Here is an 18,700-nt window from a genome sequence, read left to right as displayed (position 1 = left end):
GATGATATAAAAATTTAGATCGTGGTGGCTGAATCAGGTCATAATGCTGCAGTGGAATTAAAACAATAATCTGTGGTGAGTTGTGGTGAATGTTTTCAAACTAAAAATTGATAAACAAATAATTTACTTCCAGGTGGGATAAGGCCAAAGGAGCGTCCTAAAGGTGATATCGTTCTAGAAAACATATCATTTTCATACTGTGGCGCACCGATGATCAAAGGTCTCAATCTCCGACTACTCCCCGGTAAATCTGTTGCGTTGGTTGGTCGGTCCGGGTGTGGAAAGAGTACTATAGCTTCACTTATACTAAGATTGTATGACCCAGAACAAGGAAGGATATTGTTGGATGGAGAGGATATAAGGAATTTGGATCCAGTATGGTTAAGGAGCCATATTGGTTTTGTTAGTCAGGTAAGATATTTTACTTTAGTAACAAAAGGGTTTACTCATTGATTATTTCAGCTTTTTAACTGAGTTTTGTTTGTTAAAATTTAAATGGTTGTGTATCCGTGAAGGTGATGTATGGTTGCACAATGTGCAAAGTTTAATCAAAGCTGGCTACTGACATCAGATAATAATGGAATTTTTTCTGGGAGTTCTCTTAAATTTTTATATTACTTAAGAAAGAAACCTCTAATCTACGGCTTGTTAACTAGCTAGTTAGTGGATGGACCCAATATTAACAAAATTTTCTTTGATTCTTTTTATCTGTTTCTTAGTATCAAAGCAACAATGTTTTGCTCTTTTGAAATCTATCTTTAAAATGTAAATCGCGGGTGGTGTCGCCGTTTATAATCGCCTCGCGGTTAGAGAAAGAAAGAAAGAAAGATTTTTTTTTTATTTTGAAACGGATAAGTAAGTAGTATACAAAGACACCATAAAAAATAAATATAAAGCCTAAAGCTGAAATCGTCTAATCACCAAATTACATTTCAATTAAATTTTTCGTAAAAAATCCACATTCCAGATGGTAGAAACATGCAATTAATCTCGACGAGGCAACGTACCACGAGTTGCGAAGGCATTTTAGTTTGTAAATTTGCCCAGTAATCTTCGTTAAAATGAAATAATATCTTCGCTTATTACGAAGTGGCTCACAGTCAACCTGATGGTAAATGAAAAACCACTGGCCATGGTCATACGCAATACCAGATCAAGGGATGTGTTGCCATTTGAAGTGGGATGGGAATTCTGTTCCATGATTCCTGCCGCCGAATTCCACCTTCGCACGACACGCCACAAGTTAGGTTATCATCCCCACCATCTGGATGTGTGGCGGTCCTCCACAGTGCGGTTTTTAAAGCAGCTTTCTTCCACGTACTACAAAGCTGTGGAATGAGCTTCCTTGTGCGGTGTTTCCGCGACGATACGACATGGGTACCTTCAAAAAAAGCGCGTACACCTTCCTTAAAGGCCGGCAACGCTCTTGTGATTTTGTGTGTTGCAAGAGAATGTGGGCGGCGGTGATCACTTAACACCAGGTGACCCGTACGCTCGTTTGTCATCCTATTCCATAAAAAAAATGAAGTGTACGCGAGACAAAAAAATGTCTTTAGACAATATGTGCGCATAATAATAACGAATTTTGCGAAAGAAAGATACGTACCGAAAGAGAATGGTTATGCGTGGTGAGGCGAGAAAAAGCGAAGGAACATCTTTTTAACATTTCGTACATTTTTTTCGACAACTGTTTTAAAAGCAGTAAATTCTGTTATTACTGCGTTTTAGATCAGTTATTTATTCAAAACGAAAAGTGTTTTTCTAACGAAAGAGAAAGTGTATGCATGGGGAGGCGGGTGAAAGAGAAGGAAGACCTTCCGTTCGCTATAATCGTTCACTGTATGTGAACATGGTCTAAAATTTAGAACTTTGTCAGTACTGGCTACCAGAACAACTGCTCAGAACACTCCCCAGTACCCCTGTTCATTCGGCGCGCGGTTGTCTTTGCGGCCGCACGCTCTCAGTTAGTGTCGGTATTTGCAGCCGCAAGTTGAACAAAGCTAGTGATGTGCCGAGGTGCTATCGATAGTCGATACATTGACACTTTGGTCAAATATGGAAAAATTTCTGACCAGGTCAGAATCCACTCCTAATTTGGGCACTAAACGACTAAGAGACGATACGTCACCCATCGATAAATGGAAGCAAGCAAAGAAGATTAATGCAAAGTCTGAGGAAGAGGCTCAAGATGGGCATATTCCAACCAAGAACCGTTATAGTATCCTTCCTGTTGATAATGCAGAATTGGATCTTTTCCAAAATGCGACTAAGAAGAAATCGGTGAACAATACTCCCCCGATAGTGATAGAACTTGAAGGCGAGTGGACCCACCAAAAGGTGAGAGACACAGTAGCGAAGTACGTGAAAGAATTCCATGTAGAGCATCGGGGTCGAAAAATAATTAGAGTGCAGTGCTATTCGCCTAAAAGTCACCATGAACTCAAAAATGGCTTAGCAAAGGAAAAGGTGGCTCTCCACACATATACAAGGAAGGACGAAAAACTACCCAAAGCTGTAATTAAGGGTTTACCTAAATACGTCCATACTACCATTCCTGAAGAACTGGCATCCCTCGGATTCTCTGGAGTCACCGTTACAGAAATCAAGACTGTGTTTCCCTCTGAGTGTCCCCCTCTTCTCGCTCAGCTGCAAAGTGGAACCAATATGACCAAATTCAAGCAACTAAAATATTTATCTAATTGCGTTGTCACAGTTGAGCGCTACAAGCCGACTAAATTGACTGGAACCCAGTGTTTCAGATGTCAAGGTTTTGGTCACGCCTCGCGCAACTGCAATAGGCAACCACGTTGTGTAAAGTGTGCTGAACCACACCCAACTTGGGAATGTTCAAAAAAAGATAAAGAAACCCCTGCACGGTGCTGTAACTGCCAGCAGGATCATCCGGCGAATTATTCCAAATGTGAGAGAAGATTAAAATATGTCGACTGGATTGAGACTAAGCGTGAAACGACACGTAAAGCACTAGTGGGTGCAGCACCACGTGCTAAAATAGGTGCACGCTCATGGGCTCAAGTCACTAGTTCTGATCCTCCTGGCATCCAGAAAGTTCCAAAACTACAAATAGATATACCACCTATCCTGAATGCCACACGATCCGAGTGTACGGCGGAATCACATGATGGTCTAAATCTTAAACAACATGCACAGTCAACTCTAAACACTGGAGAAACACTTGGAAAACTACCTCAAGACAAATGCTGGAAATTCTAACCACCATAGAAACAATTAAGCAAGAGTTTAGCAAATGCAATACTCTAATGGATAAAGTTTTACTTATTTTAACTCACCTGGGTCGTTATGTCTAGTTCCCATGAGCTTCGTGTATTATACTGGAACGCGGATGGCGTCTTTAGAAAGCAACAAGAACTCGCGGTGAGTGACCTTAATATAGATGTTATTGCTCTTTGTGAAACAAGGCTTACCAGCCGACTGACTTTTGGTATTCCTGGTTTTTCATGTTACCGTAGGGACAAGCATCACAATGGTATTGGCCAAGGGGTAGCCATACTAGTGCGTTCGGATCTTATTCACAACTTAATCCCGACTCCACCCACGAAACACTTAGAAGTCATTAGTATATCGCTATCTCTGTGTAATGAGAGTATAGTAATCCACTCAGTATACCAGTCTCCCAACCTACCTTTAATCACCAGTGACTTAGATAATGTATTTGCAGCTAGCCCTAAGGTACTTGCTATGGGTGATCTTAACTCTAAGCATCCCCTTTGGTCTTCTGGTCGCTGCAACGATCATGGCAAAAAACTTTATGAAAACATGCTGAACAGCGAGTACACTATACATGCCCCAGATGATCCTACATTAGTTCATTACTGCCCAAATCTAAGCCCCTCAATTCCCGATATTCTGTTATGTAAAAACATTCACTCTCCCAGTAATATTAAAACTATCCCTGCATTGTCTTCTAACCACTTTCCAGTTTTTATAAATTCCGAGACAAAACTTATGCGAAATCCGATCCAAAAATTCAATTATGCCAAAGCTGATTGGAAAAACTATCGCAGTTTCCTTAATAGTGCTACTCTACTAAATTCAAAAATCTATGACTGTCCTCAAGAAATTGATATTGCAATTACAAACTTTCAACACCTGCTTCTTGAAGCCAGAGATCGTTCTGTGCCTTTATCCATTCTAAAACCCTGGAACTGCTGTTCTCTGCCCAGGCATATTATGAGAAAAATCAAGATCAAAAACCGTTTGCGTAAATATGCCGCAAATGAAACCAATCCACTCGTTAAGGTCTTATTTCACAAGATAAAAGAACTAAAGATTTTTTATTAACAACGCTGTGAATCTCAACAACGATAAAGTGTGGAACAGAATTGATAACCCAGGCAATGATCTCTGGCGTCTAGTCAAAAGCTTGCGCCCAACTTCATTTGAAATTCCCACTCTCAAGCTAGACGATGGATCATTAATAACTAACCAACAGTCTCAGTGTGACGTCTTAGCGAATGCTTTTCTTAACAATTTGCTACTTACTAATGACTGGCAAAGTGACGAACAATCTGCTATAGAACGATCTATAGCTTCTTTAAAAGACTGTGACTGCACAAATGAGTCCATTAGGCTGGTCCGCCCCTCCGAAACAAAGAAATATATTTTAAAACTCAAACCACGAAAAGCTCCTGGTTGTGATGACATACCCAACATCCTGATCAAAAATATACCCCAAAAATGTATCGTCTTACTAACTAAAATATTTAACGCCTGCATCACCCAAACATATTTTCCACGTGCGTGGAAAGTGGCTAAGGTGATAGCAATTCATAAACCAAGTAAAAATCCAACTGATCCATCTAGCTACCGTCCAATTAGCTTATTACCATGTGTTGGTAAGCTATTTGAAAAAATTATATATCACCGCTTATTGCATGCTTCTGAGCAAAAGTTGATTAATGAACAATTTGGCTTCCGGCAAGGTCATTCTACTGTTCATCAGTTAGCAAGAGTCGCTGAAACCATATCGCAAAATCTTAAGCTTAAGCAATCCACAGGAATGTTTCTATTGGATCTTGAGAAAGCATTCGATACGGTTTGGCCCAAAGCTCTTTTGCATTGGTCTACCTATCTCAATAGTTAAAATAATAAATTCGTATCTGGATAACAGGAGCTTTAGTGTACACATAAAAAACTATACTTCTCAACCTAAACCTGTGCCTGCTGGTGTACCACAGGGGTCTATTTTAGGGCCATATTTGTTTTTGTTATATTTAAACGATATACCAGTTCAACCTCGAACCAAAATAGCTTGTTATGCCGACGATACGGCATGCTTCACATCCTCTTCTGACCTAGACCTCATTACTGGCCGACTGCAACTTGCCCTTGACTGCTTCATGGATTATTTCCAGAAATGGAAGCTAAAAATTAATGCCTCTAAAACTGAGGCTATCATGTTTACAAGAAAACGATCCCCACTTACTAAAACACTAAAAATTGGCAATTTGTGCATCCCGTGGAGCCGCTCTGTTAAATACTTGAGATCAACACTAGACACCAAACTTAACTGGTCTGAAAATTTGACAAAACTTCGCCTCAAAGGTATCAAGGCGCTAACAGCACTATACCCTATTTTGAATAGACGCTCATGTCTTAGTAGCTCTACTAAACTACGGTTATACAGCACCCTGGTCCGACCATGTATCACGTATGCCTGTCCAGTTTGGAAAAGAACCTGCAAAACCAACATGCGGAAACTTCAAGTAATTCAAAATAAAGCATTAAAATTTGCATACAATACTCCCATTCGTACCAATCTTCACAAACTCCACTTTGAAATAGGTTTGCCCAAAATCGACGTTTACATACATAAATTATCAGAGAAATTCTACTCAAATAAAATCCCAAGTATAAATCCACTAATAAAAAATTTAAGGAAAATATAAATTAATTAATAATTATTAATTCATATTAATATTATAATTTAATTTAATATTTTTATTTAAATAATATAACAATATTAAACTTATCGATACATTTTTAACCTCATCCCTATTTGTTAATTCGTGACAAATTGTTAACACGCCATGATATTCTCGCCCGTATTACTGGCCGTTTCGGGTCTTGGTTGCGTGAGCGCCAAACCATGAACAAACAAACGAGTTTGCTGTCTTGTTGCTATCTAAAGATTGCCTCGGCAATATTTAAAAACTTGGTAAAATATCAATTTTAAGCGTGGTATTAACTACGCATCACGTTTACGCGTACATAAAATTTATTTATTAATTATATTTCCCTATGTGTAAGTTTATATAATATTCTAAATTAAGTATCTGTATGTTAAAAGTTTTGAGATGGACTTTTGTTCGTAAAACATAATATGATCTTATGATGTTGTACCGCTAGGACTTAATATACACTGGCGTTTGTACATTTTATTTATATTGTTATGAAAGTAAAAATATTTTAAAATTGAAATTGAAAAGTTCTCCTGTTACCTTGAAGTGAGCAACATATTGTATGTTTATGACTGACGTAAATTAATTAAATATTTTTTTTAGGAGCCGGTACTATTCACTGGGTCGATAAAGGAAAATATCATGTATGGATTGCCCAATGAAGAGGAGCTTTTAGAAACGGAACAGGTGAGATTTATGAAAATTATAAAACTGTAGTTTTCAATATTCCAGCTTTGAAAGAGTGAAGAATGTGAAACTATTTAAAACAAGCCGGGAGAAACTTGTGTCTTCTATCGAGTCCTCTCTTGAGAAGGTCGCGGAATGGGGTAAATTGAACCTTGTCCAATTTAACCCCCAGAAGACTCAAGTTTGCGCGTTTACCACTAAAAAAACCCCATTTGTCGCATCACCGCTCTTCGACAACACTTCCCTAAAAGCCTCGCCTAGTATCGGAATACTGGGTCTCGAAATCTCGAGCGATTGCCAATTCCGTGGCCATCTGGAGGGCAAAGCCAAATTGGCTTCAAAGAAACTGGGCGTCATTAATAGAGCACGGCAATACTTCAAGCCGGCCCACATTCTAGCGCTGTACAAAGCGCAGGTCTGGCCACACATGGAGTATTGCTGTCGTCTGGCGCACCCCAGTATCAGCTCGATCCATTTGACCGCGTGCAACGCAGAGCAGCGCGAATTGTCGGGGACCCAGTACTCTGTGAACGGCTGGATCACTTGGCGTTGCGTGGAGACGTCGCTTCATTGTGTGTCTTCTACCGCATTTATCACGGGGAGTGTTCCGAAGAGCTGTTTTACCTAATTCCTGCCGCCGAATTCCACCTTCGCACGACACGCCACAAGTTAGGATATCATCCTCACCATCTGGATGTGAGGCGGTCCTCCACAGTGCGGTTTACAAGGAGCTTTCTTCCACGTACTACAAAGCTGTGGAATGAACTTCCTTGTGTGTTTCCGGGACGATACGACATGGGTACCTTCAAAAAAAGCGCGTACACCTTCCTTAAAGGCCGGCAACGCTCCTGTGATTCCTCTGGTGTAGCAAGAGAGTATGGGCGGCGGTGATCACTTAACAACAGGTGACCCGTACGCTCGTTTGTCCTCCTATTCCATAAAAAAAAAACAGATGTGTTGCAAAATTCAGAGGAAATGTTTAAAAACATTTGTGTGGTTCACCTTAATCTTCAGATTACATATATGACATAAATGACTTTCTTAATGTATCACAGATTGGGAATGAAGCGACCGCCCTCAGGCTATTAAATAATAAGTTTTGTTGTACGTTGTATGTAATATACACTGTAACCATATTTTTATTTAAAAAAAAAATAAGCCCGCTCAGTTTCTTGCGCCAGTTCTTCGCAGGCATACTCTTTCGAATGGGTGGTAGTTTTCGTCGTTCCTAAGTAAATCGTAATATGATTAAAAATATTTAAATTTGAATTTATTTATTTATTAATTATTTATTAAAGCACACCACATCATATACAATACAATTTTCTTAATCTAATGTTACAATTAGTAGTTCTAAAGTATACGACAATTATGGTGAACATAAAAATTACAAAAAATACTCCCTAAATACTTCTGAAAAATAAAACTAATACTATCTAAACTATAATAAAAACAAAAGAATAAAAAATTAAAGTACAAATTTTAACTTTAACTTATTAAAATAATCAAAATAATGAAGACGAAAAAAAAGAAAAACTACTTATTTGACAAATGCAGATTGAGTACCAGCTAAGTGTTTAACAACACTTTCTTTAAACCTGACCAGCCCACCATCGAATATATCAAGTTCTGAATTGGTATCGTTTAACTTATTGTACTCGCGAAGAATTCGAACGAGAGGCGCCTGAACTCCCAGGTTGGTCTTTACAGAAGGAACTTGGAAGATTCTCTTGATTTTGAACCTTGGGAATAAATATGGGACAGCAAGGTTAATATTCTGCAAGAGGTTACTACATTGTATTTGACCATTTAAGAGTTTGTACAAAAATATTACTCCGGCAAGAGATCTCCGATCGAGCAATGAAATCATATTAAATTTCCTGAGGCGCAGTTACAAGAATTAAATAAGTGTGATGTGTTATCAGGAACCATCTTGGTTGAAGGCGGCTCGTGCGGCGCAGTTACAAGAGCTGGCTAACAGCAGCAGTGCGGGGTGGGAGCGGCAGGTGGGGGCGGGAGGTTCCGAGCTCAGCGGAGGACAGAAACAACGGGTCGCTATCGCCAGGGCAATCGTCAAGGTATTACACAGCACAATACTACTTTTTACCAGTGGGAGGCTCCTTTGCACAGGATGCCGGCTAGTATATGGGTACCACATGGGTAACATCTTATGTCTCAAGGTGACGAGCGCAATTGTAGTGCCGCTCAGAATTTTTGGGTTTTTCAAGAATCCTGAGCGGCACTGCATTGTAATGGGCAGGGCGTATCAATTACCATCAGCTGAACGTCCTGTTCGTCTCGTCCCTTATTATCATAAAAAAAATAGGGGGCCGATACACGACATTTAAGCTAAGCATATGCTGAGACGCAGGTGACGTAGCAGCACAGTACAGATTTACTTGGGGAGGCCGACGGCTTATTATTAAAAAAACGAGACATATTCTTATTTGTGTGTGTAAATAGAATAATTATTAACACTTAATATAGCCAAAGAATATGTAATAGTACAGGTACAGAAGTCTCACTCCGCCAAATCGATTAAAAAAATAGGGACTCTACGCACAGCGCTATTAACCTACATTTTTATTCACCTAGAAGTTGCCTCTCTTTCTATCGCGTGACTCTTACCTCTTCTGACGACATTAGGGTTGTCTTCTTTACTTAAAACTGTACCTACCTATTATAAGGTCATCTTATAGAAATAGCTCAGTTTTATTAATTTTATAATTTAAATAGGTATATAATCGGTATTTTACATCAATATTCTTTCGTTGTCAAACCTTCATTAGTTTCAGATAGTAATGTATGCGTTGTAACACCACGACATAGTCAAACATACTAACGGCCGTTACCAATATACTATCTACAGATAGAGACAAATATAAATACTATACCCGATAAGTCATTCTTATCGCCTTATATTGGACGCGTAAATGAGGAGTTTAATATTATTTGCTTTATTTATGTTTCTCAATTTTTAAAAGATTTGTCGGATCGGTGGAGTAGCTGACAAACAAGGCTCGCGCGTGCGTCACTGCTCGCTCGTGAGCCCTTTTTTTATGGAAAAGGAAGACAAACGAGCGTACGGTACAGGTGACCACCTGGTGTTAAGTGATCACCGCCGACCACATTCTCTTGCAAAACCAGAGGAATCACAGGAGCGTTGCCGGCCGTACTCGTGTCGTATCGTCCCGGAAACACCGCACAAGTAAGTTCATTCCACAGCTTTGTACGTGGAAGAAAGCTCCTTGAAAACCGCACTGTGGAGGACCGCCACACATCCAGATGGTGGGGATGATATCGTAACTTGTGGCGTGTCGTGCGAAGGTGGAATTCGGCGGCAGGAATCAGGTGAAACAGCTCTTCGGAACACTCCCCGTGATAAAAGCGGTAGAAGACACACAATTCCCCGACAATTCGAGCTGCTCTGCGTTGCACGCGGTTATATGTATCGAGCTCATACTGGGGTGCATCAGACCAGAGATGACAGCAATACTCCATGTGTGGCCGGACCTGCGCTTTGTACAGCGCTAGAATGTGCTCTGGAAAGCCATGCTGGCGTGGTCGCCGCGCGTACTAAAGATTTCGATATCTTCACTACGGAGAAACAGGCTTGATATAGCTATGTATTAATCTTAGCGTTATCATTAGACAAGTTTAACTTGAAGGTCAAGACTACAAGTAAGATGTCTACGTGCATGTATAATAAATATGTAGGTTACGACCTACGGTTTATTAATGATAATATACTATCTACTAGGATGTACGAAACGTTATCATGTAACTCATACATAACTAGCATACGTGCTGTTTCTATATTATCTTCGAAACCAATTTTGCTTTCTCTTCGATATAACCGCGGTATTTGCAATCGCTCGACACTTTGTGATATTTTCTTGTAAATAGTCCTATCTTACTCGCATTTACTATATCTATTATGATGAAAGTTTGCCACGTTTTATTTTAATATCGTACAATATATTTTAACGATTGTAAATCTTTATAAGTTGTCTCTATAATTTCGTAGAGATCACATTTTTTTCTATATAGGCGTGACAAATATGCTATAATTAACATATTGTTACGTGTTAGGGTTCGAAGGATTTGGAGAGAAAGACCTGCTGACTCTTTTGAAGACTTTATTCACTAGCACTAGGTCCAACACAAAGCACTAGGTCCAAACACTAAGCCCTAACGATGTCCTAGGTCGTAGCCAAGTCGTAGGTTTCACTGGTATCACTCTTGATCACTAGTTTTCACTTCGTAGTCGCCTCGAAGGTAGCTCAAACTGAACTGAACTGGCTTGCCTCCCTGCGCCTAGATGAATAAAAATGTAAGTTAATACCGCTGTGCGATCTGAATTGCACCTTATTGTATGGGGGTAAGAGTCCCTATTTCTTTTATTGATTTTGCTGAGCGAGCCTTCTGTACTTTTAAATATTCTTTGATATTACCTAGAAAGTTATACCGGGCTAGTAGCTTTGCTGACCGTAACTGAACATGCCCAGGTACATTGCAGAGGCTGGATAAGGCATAAAAGGCATTTATTTTCTCAAAATTGATTCCTTTAGAATTCTTTTTGATGTCATTTCTAATATACTAGACACAACTACCGCTTCGGAAACAAATAGCGCTCTGAGAGAGAAGAAACGGCGCAAGAAACACTCCCAGCATTCTTTTTTTGCGCTCTTTTTAATAAAATATTCAATATTGTATTGCTATTGCTAATAATCTTATGTTGATATCTTATAGATTCTTTTTACAATTTACCAAAAAAATATTCTCACTTTCAGAACCCGAAAATCCTGATACTCGACGAAGCTACCTCAGCATTAGATACGTATTCAGAATATTTAGTCGACAAAGCTTTAAAGGAAATAAGTAGAGAACGCACGGTCCTTACGATAGCCCATAGACTTAGTACAATACAATCGGCAGACGAAGTCGCTGTCATTGGCAACGGAGTGATCATCGAAAAGGGACCATATAAAGAGTTGATGGCGAAACCTAGCGGATACTTCAGAGAACTCATAACCCATCAGACGTTCAGTAAACCGAAGAATTCAACTGAAGTACAGAATAGCTAATGTTTTCGACGCACTAGAGAATAATAGGATAATTATTACAAAAATGCTTGGATCATTTATACGTCTAGATAGACTATGACAGCTGTGAAAACGTCGAAAATGTTTGAGTTTAGAGGTAACCTCTATTTTGAGCAATGCACGCACACTAACACAGTGTCATACAAATCGCGAGTCTAAGACGTAGTTTGTCACGCACACTAAACTAATAAACATGGCTGGTTTTTATCGGTTGTCTAGCAGCAAGAGACTCCATCTAGACGTATATATTATCTCAGCAAAAATCTGTTCACAAAATATTTTTACATCTGCGAAGTACAACTGTGTGATATATATTTTTATATTAAGTATTCGGGCAAAGGTTTAGGCTGTTAAAGATATTGGTGTAATAATTCAAAATTGGGGGATTATAAATTTAGATTTGGTGTTATGTTACTGCCATACTTTCGTAACGGGCACAATACTGTTTCAATATGGGTTTACTTTTGTTTGACTATAAGTCGCGGCTTTATTGAGTAGTACTATGATTTGTGATAGAAATTTGAAATAGAAAAAGGTTTTATTTATTTTAGTAAAAATAAGTACAAATGTTCACGGTCGAGTAAAAAAAGAAGGACTCCGCGCCGTTATATTAGCAAGTGAAGCACCGTTATGCTAGTGTGTGTGTGCGCTTACGGGGGTTACTAGTTACAAAATTTTTTCTCCCTTAAATAATCATATATAGCCACAAATACTTATATTATCGTTTTTATACTTTATCACAACGCACGACGGCATTTTTAAAATATTTTATTGAGACGCAAACTGATCTGTCACAGACGATGACAATTCTCATGATGGCCGCCTATCGGCCTGTAGTAGTGTAAGTGTGTGCGTGGGGCTATGTATTTACACGTCAATCGGCTTGTTTTGGTGCTACAACTGGTGTTATGTAACATGGAGTCCTTATTTTTTTTACTAGTCCGTGCAAATGTTATACCTTATTTCACAAACAGGTATTAATAATATTATGTTAAATTGTTGCATGTTTTTGTGAAATAAGTATTTTATATATATATATTTGGTGTTATTTTTTATTGTTATAGAACATTATCGAGATGACGAAGTGCAATGCATTGCAAGTGACAATTATTAACAAATAAATTTATGGAAATGCTAATGCACTGAACATTAGATTTCTTAAAGCAAATAGTTTTTATTTATTATCATGATTATCAATGTGATAAATTGTTGTAGTAATATGAGAAATTATGTGTAAATCGAATTATGTTAAAATATTAGCACCATGATCAAATTATAACGGGTAACGGAATAAATTAAATGTATGGAATAAATGAGTTACAGTCTAATTGTTAATCAGATTCTTTTATTTTTTTCCTTTTTACTTTCATAATCACCATTTCAAAGGTTCTTAGGACATTGATTGAACAACTCTGGTATTGATGAACATTGCAGTTATTTATTTATTGTTAACAAGAACGGCCTACAACCAATTACACTTATTAACACAGAATATAATATTGTTTACGAATAAAATAAAAAATAACAAAATTCAATTAACAATAAAATTTAAACAATGTCAAAAGTAATAAGAAAGTGTGTGTGAATATACACAGATGTTGATACAACACACGAATCAAAGTCGTCTCAACCGTTGTCAATCGTCGTCTTAAAAAAATAACATAATGGATTAGTCAAATAGAAGAATTCTTAATAATAATAGCAGAAAAATAATAATAAAATGATAATTACAATAATAATTTCTATTTGTAACATCGTAAATGTAGTCAAAGTGTCGCTGAACCTCGGGCAAACATTCAAGACTTCCTTCCATGCATCCGCAAATAAGTCAAAGTCAGGAAAGGCTTCCAGCAGCGCATTGAGGGAACTGGCCCGTGCAACTGTCCGACAGAAAGGGACAGCAAGGATACTGTGCTTCCGGGATCGGCAATAGTTGTTTGGAGTATAGAGCCTGGCCAGCTCATCATGTAGATGCGGAGCATCAATTAGACCTCGGATTATTTTGCATACCATGACTAATTGATCATTCGCTCTCCTGGTCTTAAGCGAGTTCTAAGGCAGCCCAGGAGGAATGCTGTAGGATACATGAATGGGTAGTATCCAAAGTTGTGTTTGTACACAAACCTGAGAAAAGTTTTTTGGACCTTTTCAAGTAGCCTGTATATAGGTGGAATAATGGGGGTTCATTATCGAAGTGAATATTTGTGAATTCTGGACGACTATATTATATTTATACGTACATTGTTTATTTTTTTTAAATTACGACATGTCGAAGCCGTGATATTACAATTTCTCTAGTGATATTATAATAAAACGGTAGATTGTCAATCGACTTCATTTCTTACAATTTAACGGCTTGGTTTTAGTGACATTATAATTTCACGGACATGACATTTATAGAACCGAATCGGCCCTTGTTCACTAGTAGGTCCCAAAAATAAATTTAAATAATAATAAATTGTTTGTCCAGTACCACCCGTATTAATAATTATAAAATTAATAGGCTCTGCTTACCTAATATTATGTGTGTTTTCGCAAATAGTTCTCAATTAGAAAATTGCGTGAAGAAGAAGAGAATATTATATAAAAAATAATGCTAAAATATTTAGAATTGATAAATACAAGCGAAGAATTCAATTCAATCAGCATATGTAAAATTATAACAATTTATCGATTTCGTGGACTTCTTATTTTTAGATCTTTTCTGAGACGTAATTATTAAAAAGCGTATTCTTTTCCGCATTCATAAACGGTCATTGAAAAAGCAAAATAACAACCATCACCAGTTTGAAGTGTAAACAAGTCTTGCGATTATGATCGTTATGTTGCCTTGGATCGGTGTCAAGACGTGTTATTGTCGTTTAAATAAAATAAAAGGAGACAATAGTAAAACTTAACCGACAGTTCTAACCGACACAGGTAGCAACTTAGTGAACACAAACTCTGGATCTTGTAAAATTTTACATCCTACTGAAATACAATATGAAACTAGTGTCTTCATGAGACAAAACTAACTTATTAACACCATTTTAATGTGAAGATTGGAATAAATTTAAAGATCTTTTTTTATGAAAGAGGAGGAAAAACAAGCCTACCTACTTGTCACCAATATTAAGTGATCACCGCCGCCTACATTTGTTTTCGTATGACAATAAGGGATGAGACGGACAGGACGTTCAGTTGATGGTAATTGATACGCCCTGCCCATTACAATTCAGTGCCGCTTAGGATTCTTGAAAAGCCCAAAAATTCTGAGCGGCACTACAATTGCGCTCGTCTCCTTGAGATATAATATGTTATCTAAGTCTCATTTGCCTAGTAACTTCACTAGCTACGCCCTTCAGACCGAAACACAGTAGGTAATGTGTACACATTACTGTTTCACGGCAGAAATAGGTGCCGTTGTGGTACCCATAATCTAGCCGGCATCCTGTGCCAATGAGCCTACCACATTCTCCTTCAACAGCAGAGGAATGACAGGAGTGCTACAGGGCCTTTAGAAATCAGAACTAAGAGTAGAGATATTAGAATTATTTCATATATATACAAAAACAATGAACACACGATAAAGCTGTATCCTGATGATAGATGGCATAAAAACTAGTGGTTAATGATTATATCGAATCTTCTTGCCCAGCAGAATGACGTCTTTACAAAGAAGGTAGAAAATTTGAAATAAAACGTCAGCTATACTGGAAATTCTAAGATAAGTTGAATCGTGGAAAATTTCATTGTTGTAGAGTTAAAAGGAATATTATCAAAGGAAAATCCTTTGAAATCGCTGCCAGTCTTCCTTTCATATTTTAAAAATGTTCACTCCGTTTGACTAAGGATTGGTCTCCGCTCCAACTAGATACCGCAGGGGTAGTCGCAAAATGCGGCAACTAATACTACACCCAAGTGGGCGTATTCGAGCCAGTCTCGAACAATGTGTGATGTTGACGTGCCACATGTTCTGTTAAACTTTGCTAATAATTGAAACTAAAATGGCGGGTTGCGTAGTGAAACTGTAAAAAGCAATACTTACTACAAGAATAAAAACTTACTAATAATAAATTAATACAGTATACGTGGTGGTTATAATGATAACCCTAATGCCAAACAACTTATCTTTCGGAAATTGTTGTGCCACATGGCACTAAAATCGTTGAAATCATAAATTTGCGCGTCAGCCATCTTGGATTTCAAATATGATGCCAAATTCGTTCCCTGCACCCTCGAGAACCTCGGATTCGATATCAATATTGTTGAAATTATAATTTTGCGTGCGGCCATCTTGGATTTAATAAAACAAATTAGCACGTAACCGAAAATCGTGACGATATGCTATAAAATTCCTCTCATACGTTGATAAAGAAGTTTCACTTCAGAAACATACCGACGTATTGAGAACCTCCTCCTTTTATGAAGTCGGTTAAAAAGAGTGGCCGTTAATGTTCTCACGAGCTCAACTTTTTCTGAACATATGGTAAATTCAGTAATTTAAAAGAAATATTTATAGTGACTATTCAAAGCGATTGGTTTAAGCCTAATAATTGAATTTAGATTATTTGACTTTGACTTTGAATACTTATAAGATCAAGTGACGTGGTACATTATAGCCTCCTATCAATATCTACCAATAAACACAAAAAACTATTCTAGCGGAGAAACTAGGGGTATGTAGTACATTCATAGCTGGCAACATATTTTTTTAATGGCGTCTATTTTGTTTACAAAATATTTTGCTGTTTCCACGAATATATTAGCTTAAATTAAAAGTTGTGAAATAGTATTTAGGTGTGAAATGTGATTTTCTTATTATAATTTTTATTACAAGACGCTTTGTGACACCCTTTCACTGCACAGTTAGTCATTTTTCAATAAAATTTCGCGCACTGATTGTCCTGGAAGATGACAGAATGACACTGACGCGACGGGAAACGTATGTGGTCATAAACGACCACATTGAAACTGCTTCATTTCGCTTGGGCCTACTCAGGTTCTAAGCGTTATTATTCTAAGGTGTCAAATTGATTAGTTCTTTTCGTGTTATTATTTACTGTATGTTTACGTATACATACTCACCAGGATGCTAACTGGGCCTAAATAAGCACCTGTGTGATCGGAATAAAAAACGAAAGAACTTGCCTTGACGCCGATGAAACGCCTCTACATCTCCTCTACAAGTGCGGCCCACTAATGCGTAAGTGTAACACCGTCCTTGGCGACTATACCCTACTCTTTTTTTTTATGAAAATAAGGGACGAGACGAGCAGGTCAATCAGCTGATGGAAATTGATGCGCCCTGCTCATTACAATGCAGTGCCGCTCAGGATTATTGAAAAACCCCAAAAATTCAGCAGCACTACAACTGCGCTCATCACCTATGAGACTAATGAGACATAAGATGTTAAGTCTCATTTGCCCAGTAATTTCACTAGCTACGGCGCCCTTCAGACCGAAACACAGTATGGCTATTTGTGGCCGTTGTGGTACCCATAATCTAGTCGGCATCCTGTGCAAAGGAGCCTCCCACTGGTAAACTACTCCCAGAATTTGTAATACTCGCGAGTATCAAGAAGATACTGCGGTTCGTAAATGCCTCAGGGCTTGACGCCGAGTTATTATAGTTATATGAGTGGCGAACACAATAGTTCACTTCTGGACGCGGTGTTACTAGGACCTAACCAGGACTAGACAAATAGCCACCCTCTGCAAATAATAATAATACTGTTACCTTATCAACTAAAACTATTTCTGTTTAGCCCTTACAGAATGCCTGGACGAAATCGCTTTTGAGTAATAAGGACGCCTATTGCTTGTGATGTTTTCTTGATTTACGTTACCTATATTTATAAAGATATATTTCATTTCTTTCATTTCATTATGGTTAAAAAATTGTTTCAATTGATTTTTCTGATAGAAGACATAGTTAAAAGAACTTATTAATAATTTTTAGATAAGCATCGTCGCGTCTGGGACCGCTGATTGAAGAAGTATAAATAGTAAGTAAAGTAGGTATATCTTTATTTAGGACAAACACTATATATACAGGGTCTATAAAAATAACTATAATACATACCCTTAATGGTAACTTACAAAATATGTAACAATAATACTGAAAACAAATTAGAAATTTGCACATTACAAAACAAATTCGCAATAGAAACACAGCTATTTCTATGTTCCTAGATTTAAATAGACTTGACATCATCTCTTTCCCCATCCTATTGCGAAAAATAAAAAAAAATACGTCAAAGGGGTTCTGTTTAATAACAGATATCAACAAATTCGCATTCGAATAGCATAAATTTGTGATGAAACTATTAGCTCAGCAGCATCAATCCTATAATTCGGAATACCATACCAGGGAAGCGTATTAGGACCAACATTATATATAATATACATTAATGTCATCGCGTTTCTCTTTCATGGAAATAGTTGGCCAGAAGTATTTTCCACGGACGGGTTGTGATAACACTCAGCGCTAAAATGGTTACAGTGAAATCTTTTGTCTCTTATTTACTGATACAAATTATATAATTTTTCCATTCGTCTACTTAACCTTATAATCCAATTCATAATAGTTACCTAGGTAGCTTTGTATGATGCATACATTTCTTGATTTCAATTATTTATCGAAAATTCCAATAATTTTGGCTGATTTATAAATTTTCCAGCAACGTAAATATTGGAAGCCAAAGGTTACACGCCATTAAACAATCATTAACGCTTCCACTTGCGACCAAAAATTAGATGAATTGTGCAATCTTTTTTTATGAGAATGTAGGAGGATACAGTATCTATATACTCACACAGATCGTCCTACATTACAGACTACACAGAGGTTGTATATTATTAACCAGAGGGTAAATAATCACCTCTTAAAAAACTACAGGTACTACTAAGTAAGTTATAGAAGATTTGCCGAACATTTCTATACATAGTTATATGGCTTTGACAAATCCAAAAAATCTTAGTTGACAT

The 18,700-nt window shown here is 37.6% G+C and overlaps 1 protein-coding gene across 4 annotated transcripts in view; it reads left to right on the top strand.

The window, feature by feature from the left end:
* LOC126974079 (ATP-binding cassette sub-family B member 10, mitochondrial) overlaps window positions 1-18,700 on the top strand; it is a 220,971-nt gene that overhangs the window by 12,099 nt on the left and 190,172 nt on the right. For 3 of the 4 annotated variants that reach the window (XM_050821482.1, XM_050821483.1, XM_050821484.1), the window contains 4 exons: window positions 134-411; window positions 6,543-6,626; window positions 8,552-8,704; window positions 11,420-13,066. In XM_050821482.1, the coding sequence (XP_050677439.1) occupies window positions 134-411; window positions 6,543-6,626; window positions 8,552-8,704; window positions 11,420-11,713 (809 nt within the window). In that variant the 3' untranslated portion in view covers window positions 11,714-13,066. Of the gene's footprint in view, window positions 1-133; window positions 412-6,542; window positions 6,627-8,551; window positions 8,705-11,419; window positions 13,067-18,700 lie in introns of those variants that run through there. The other variant, XR_007731472.1, reaches the window with a different exon arrangement.

Source organism: Leptidea sinapis, chromosome 31, assembly GCF_905404315.1.
Source record: "Leptidea sinapis chromosome 31, ilLepSina1.1, whole genome shotgun sequence".
Taxonomy (NCBI): domain Eukaryota; kingdom Metazoa; phylum Arthropoda; class Insecta; order Lepidoptera; family Pieridae; genus Leptidea; species Leptidea sinapis.
Note: the sequence above shows the minus strand (reverse complement) of the source record. Positions and strands in the feature narration are given on the sequence as shown.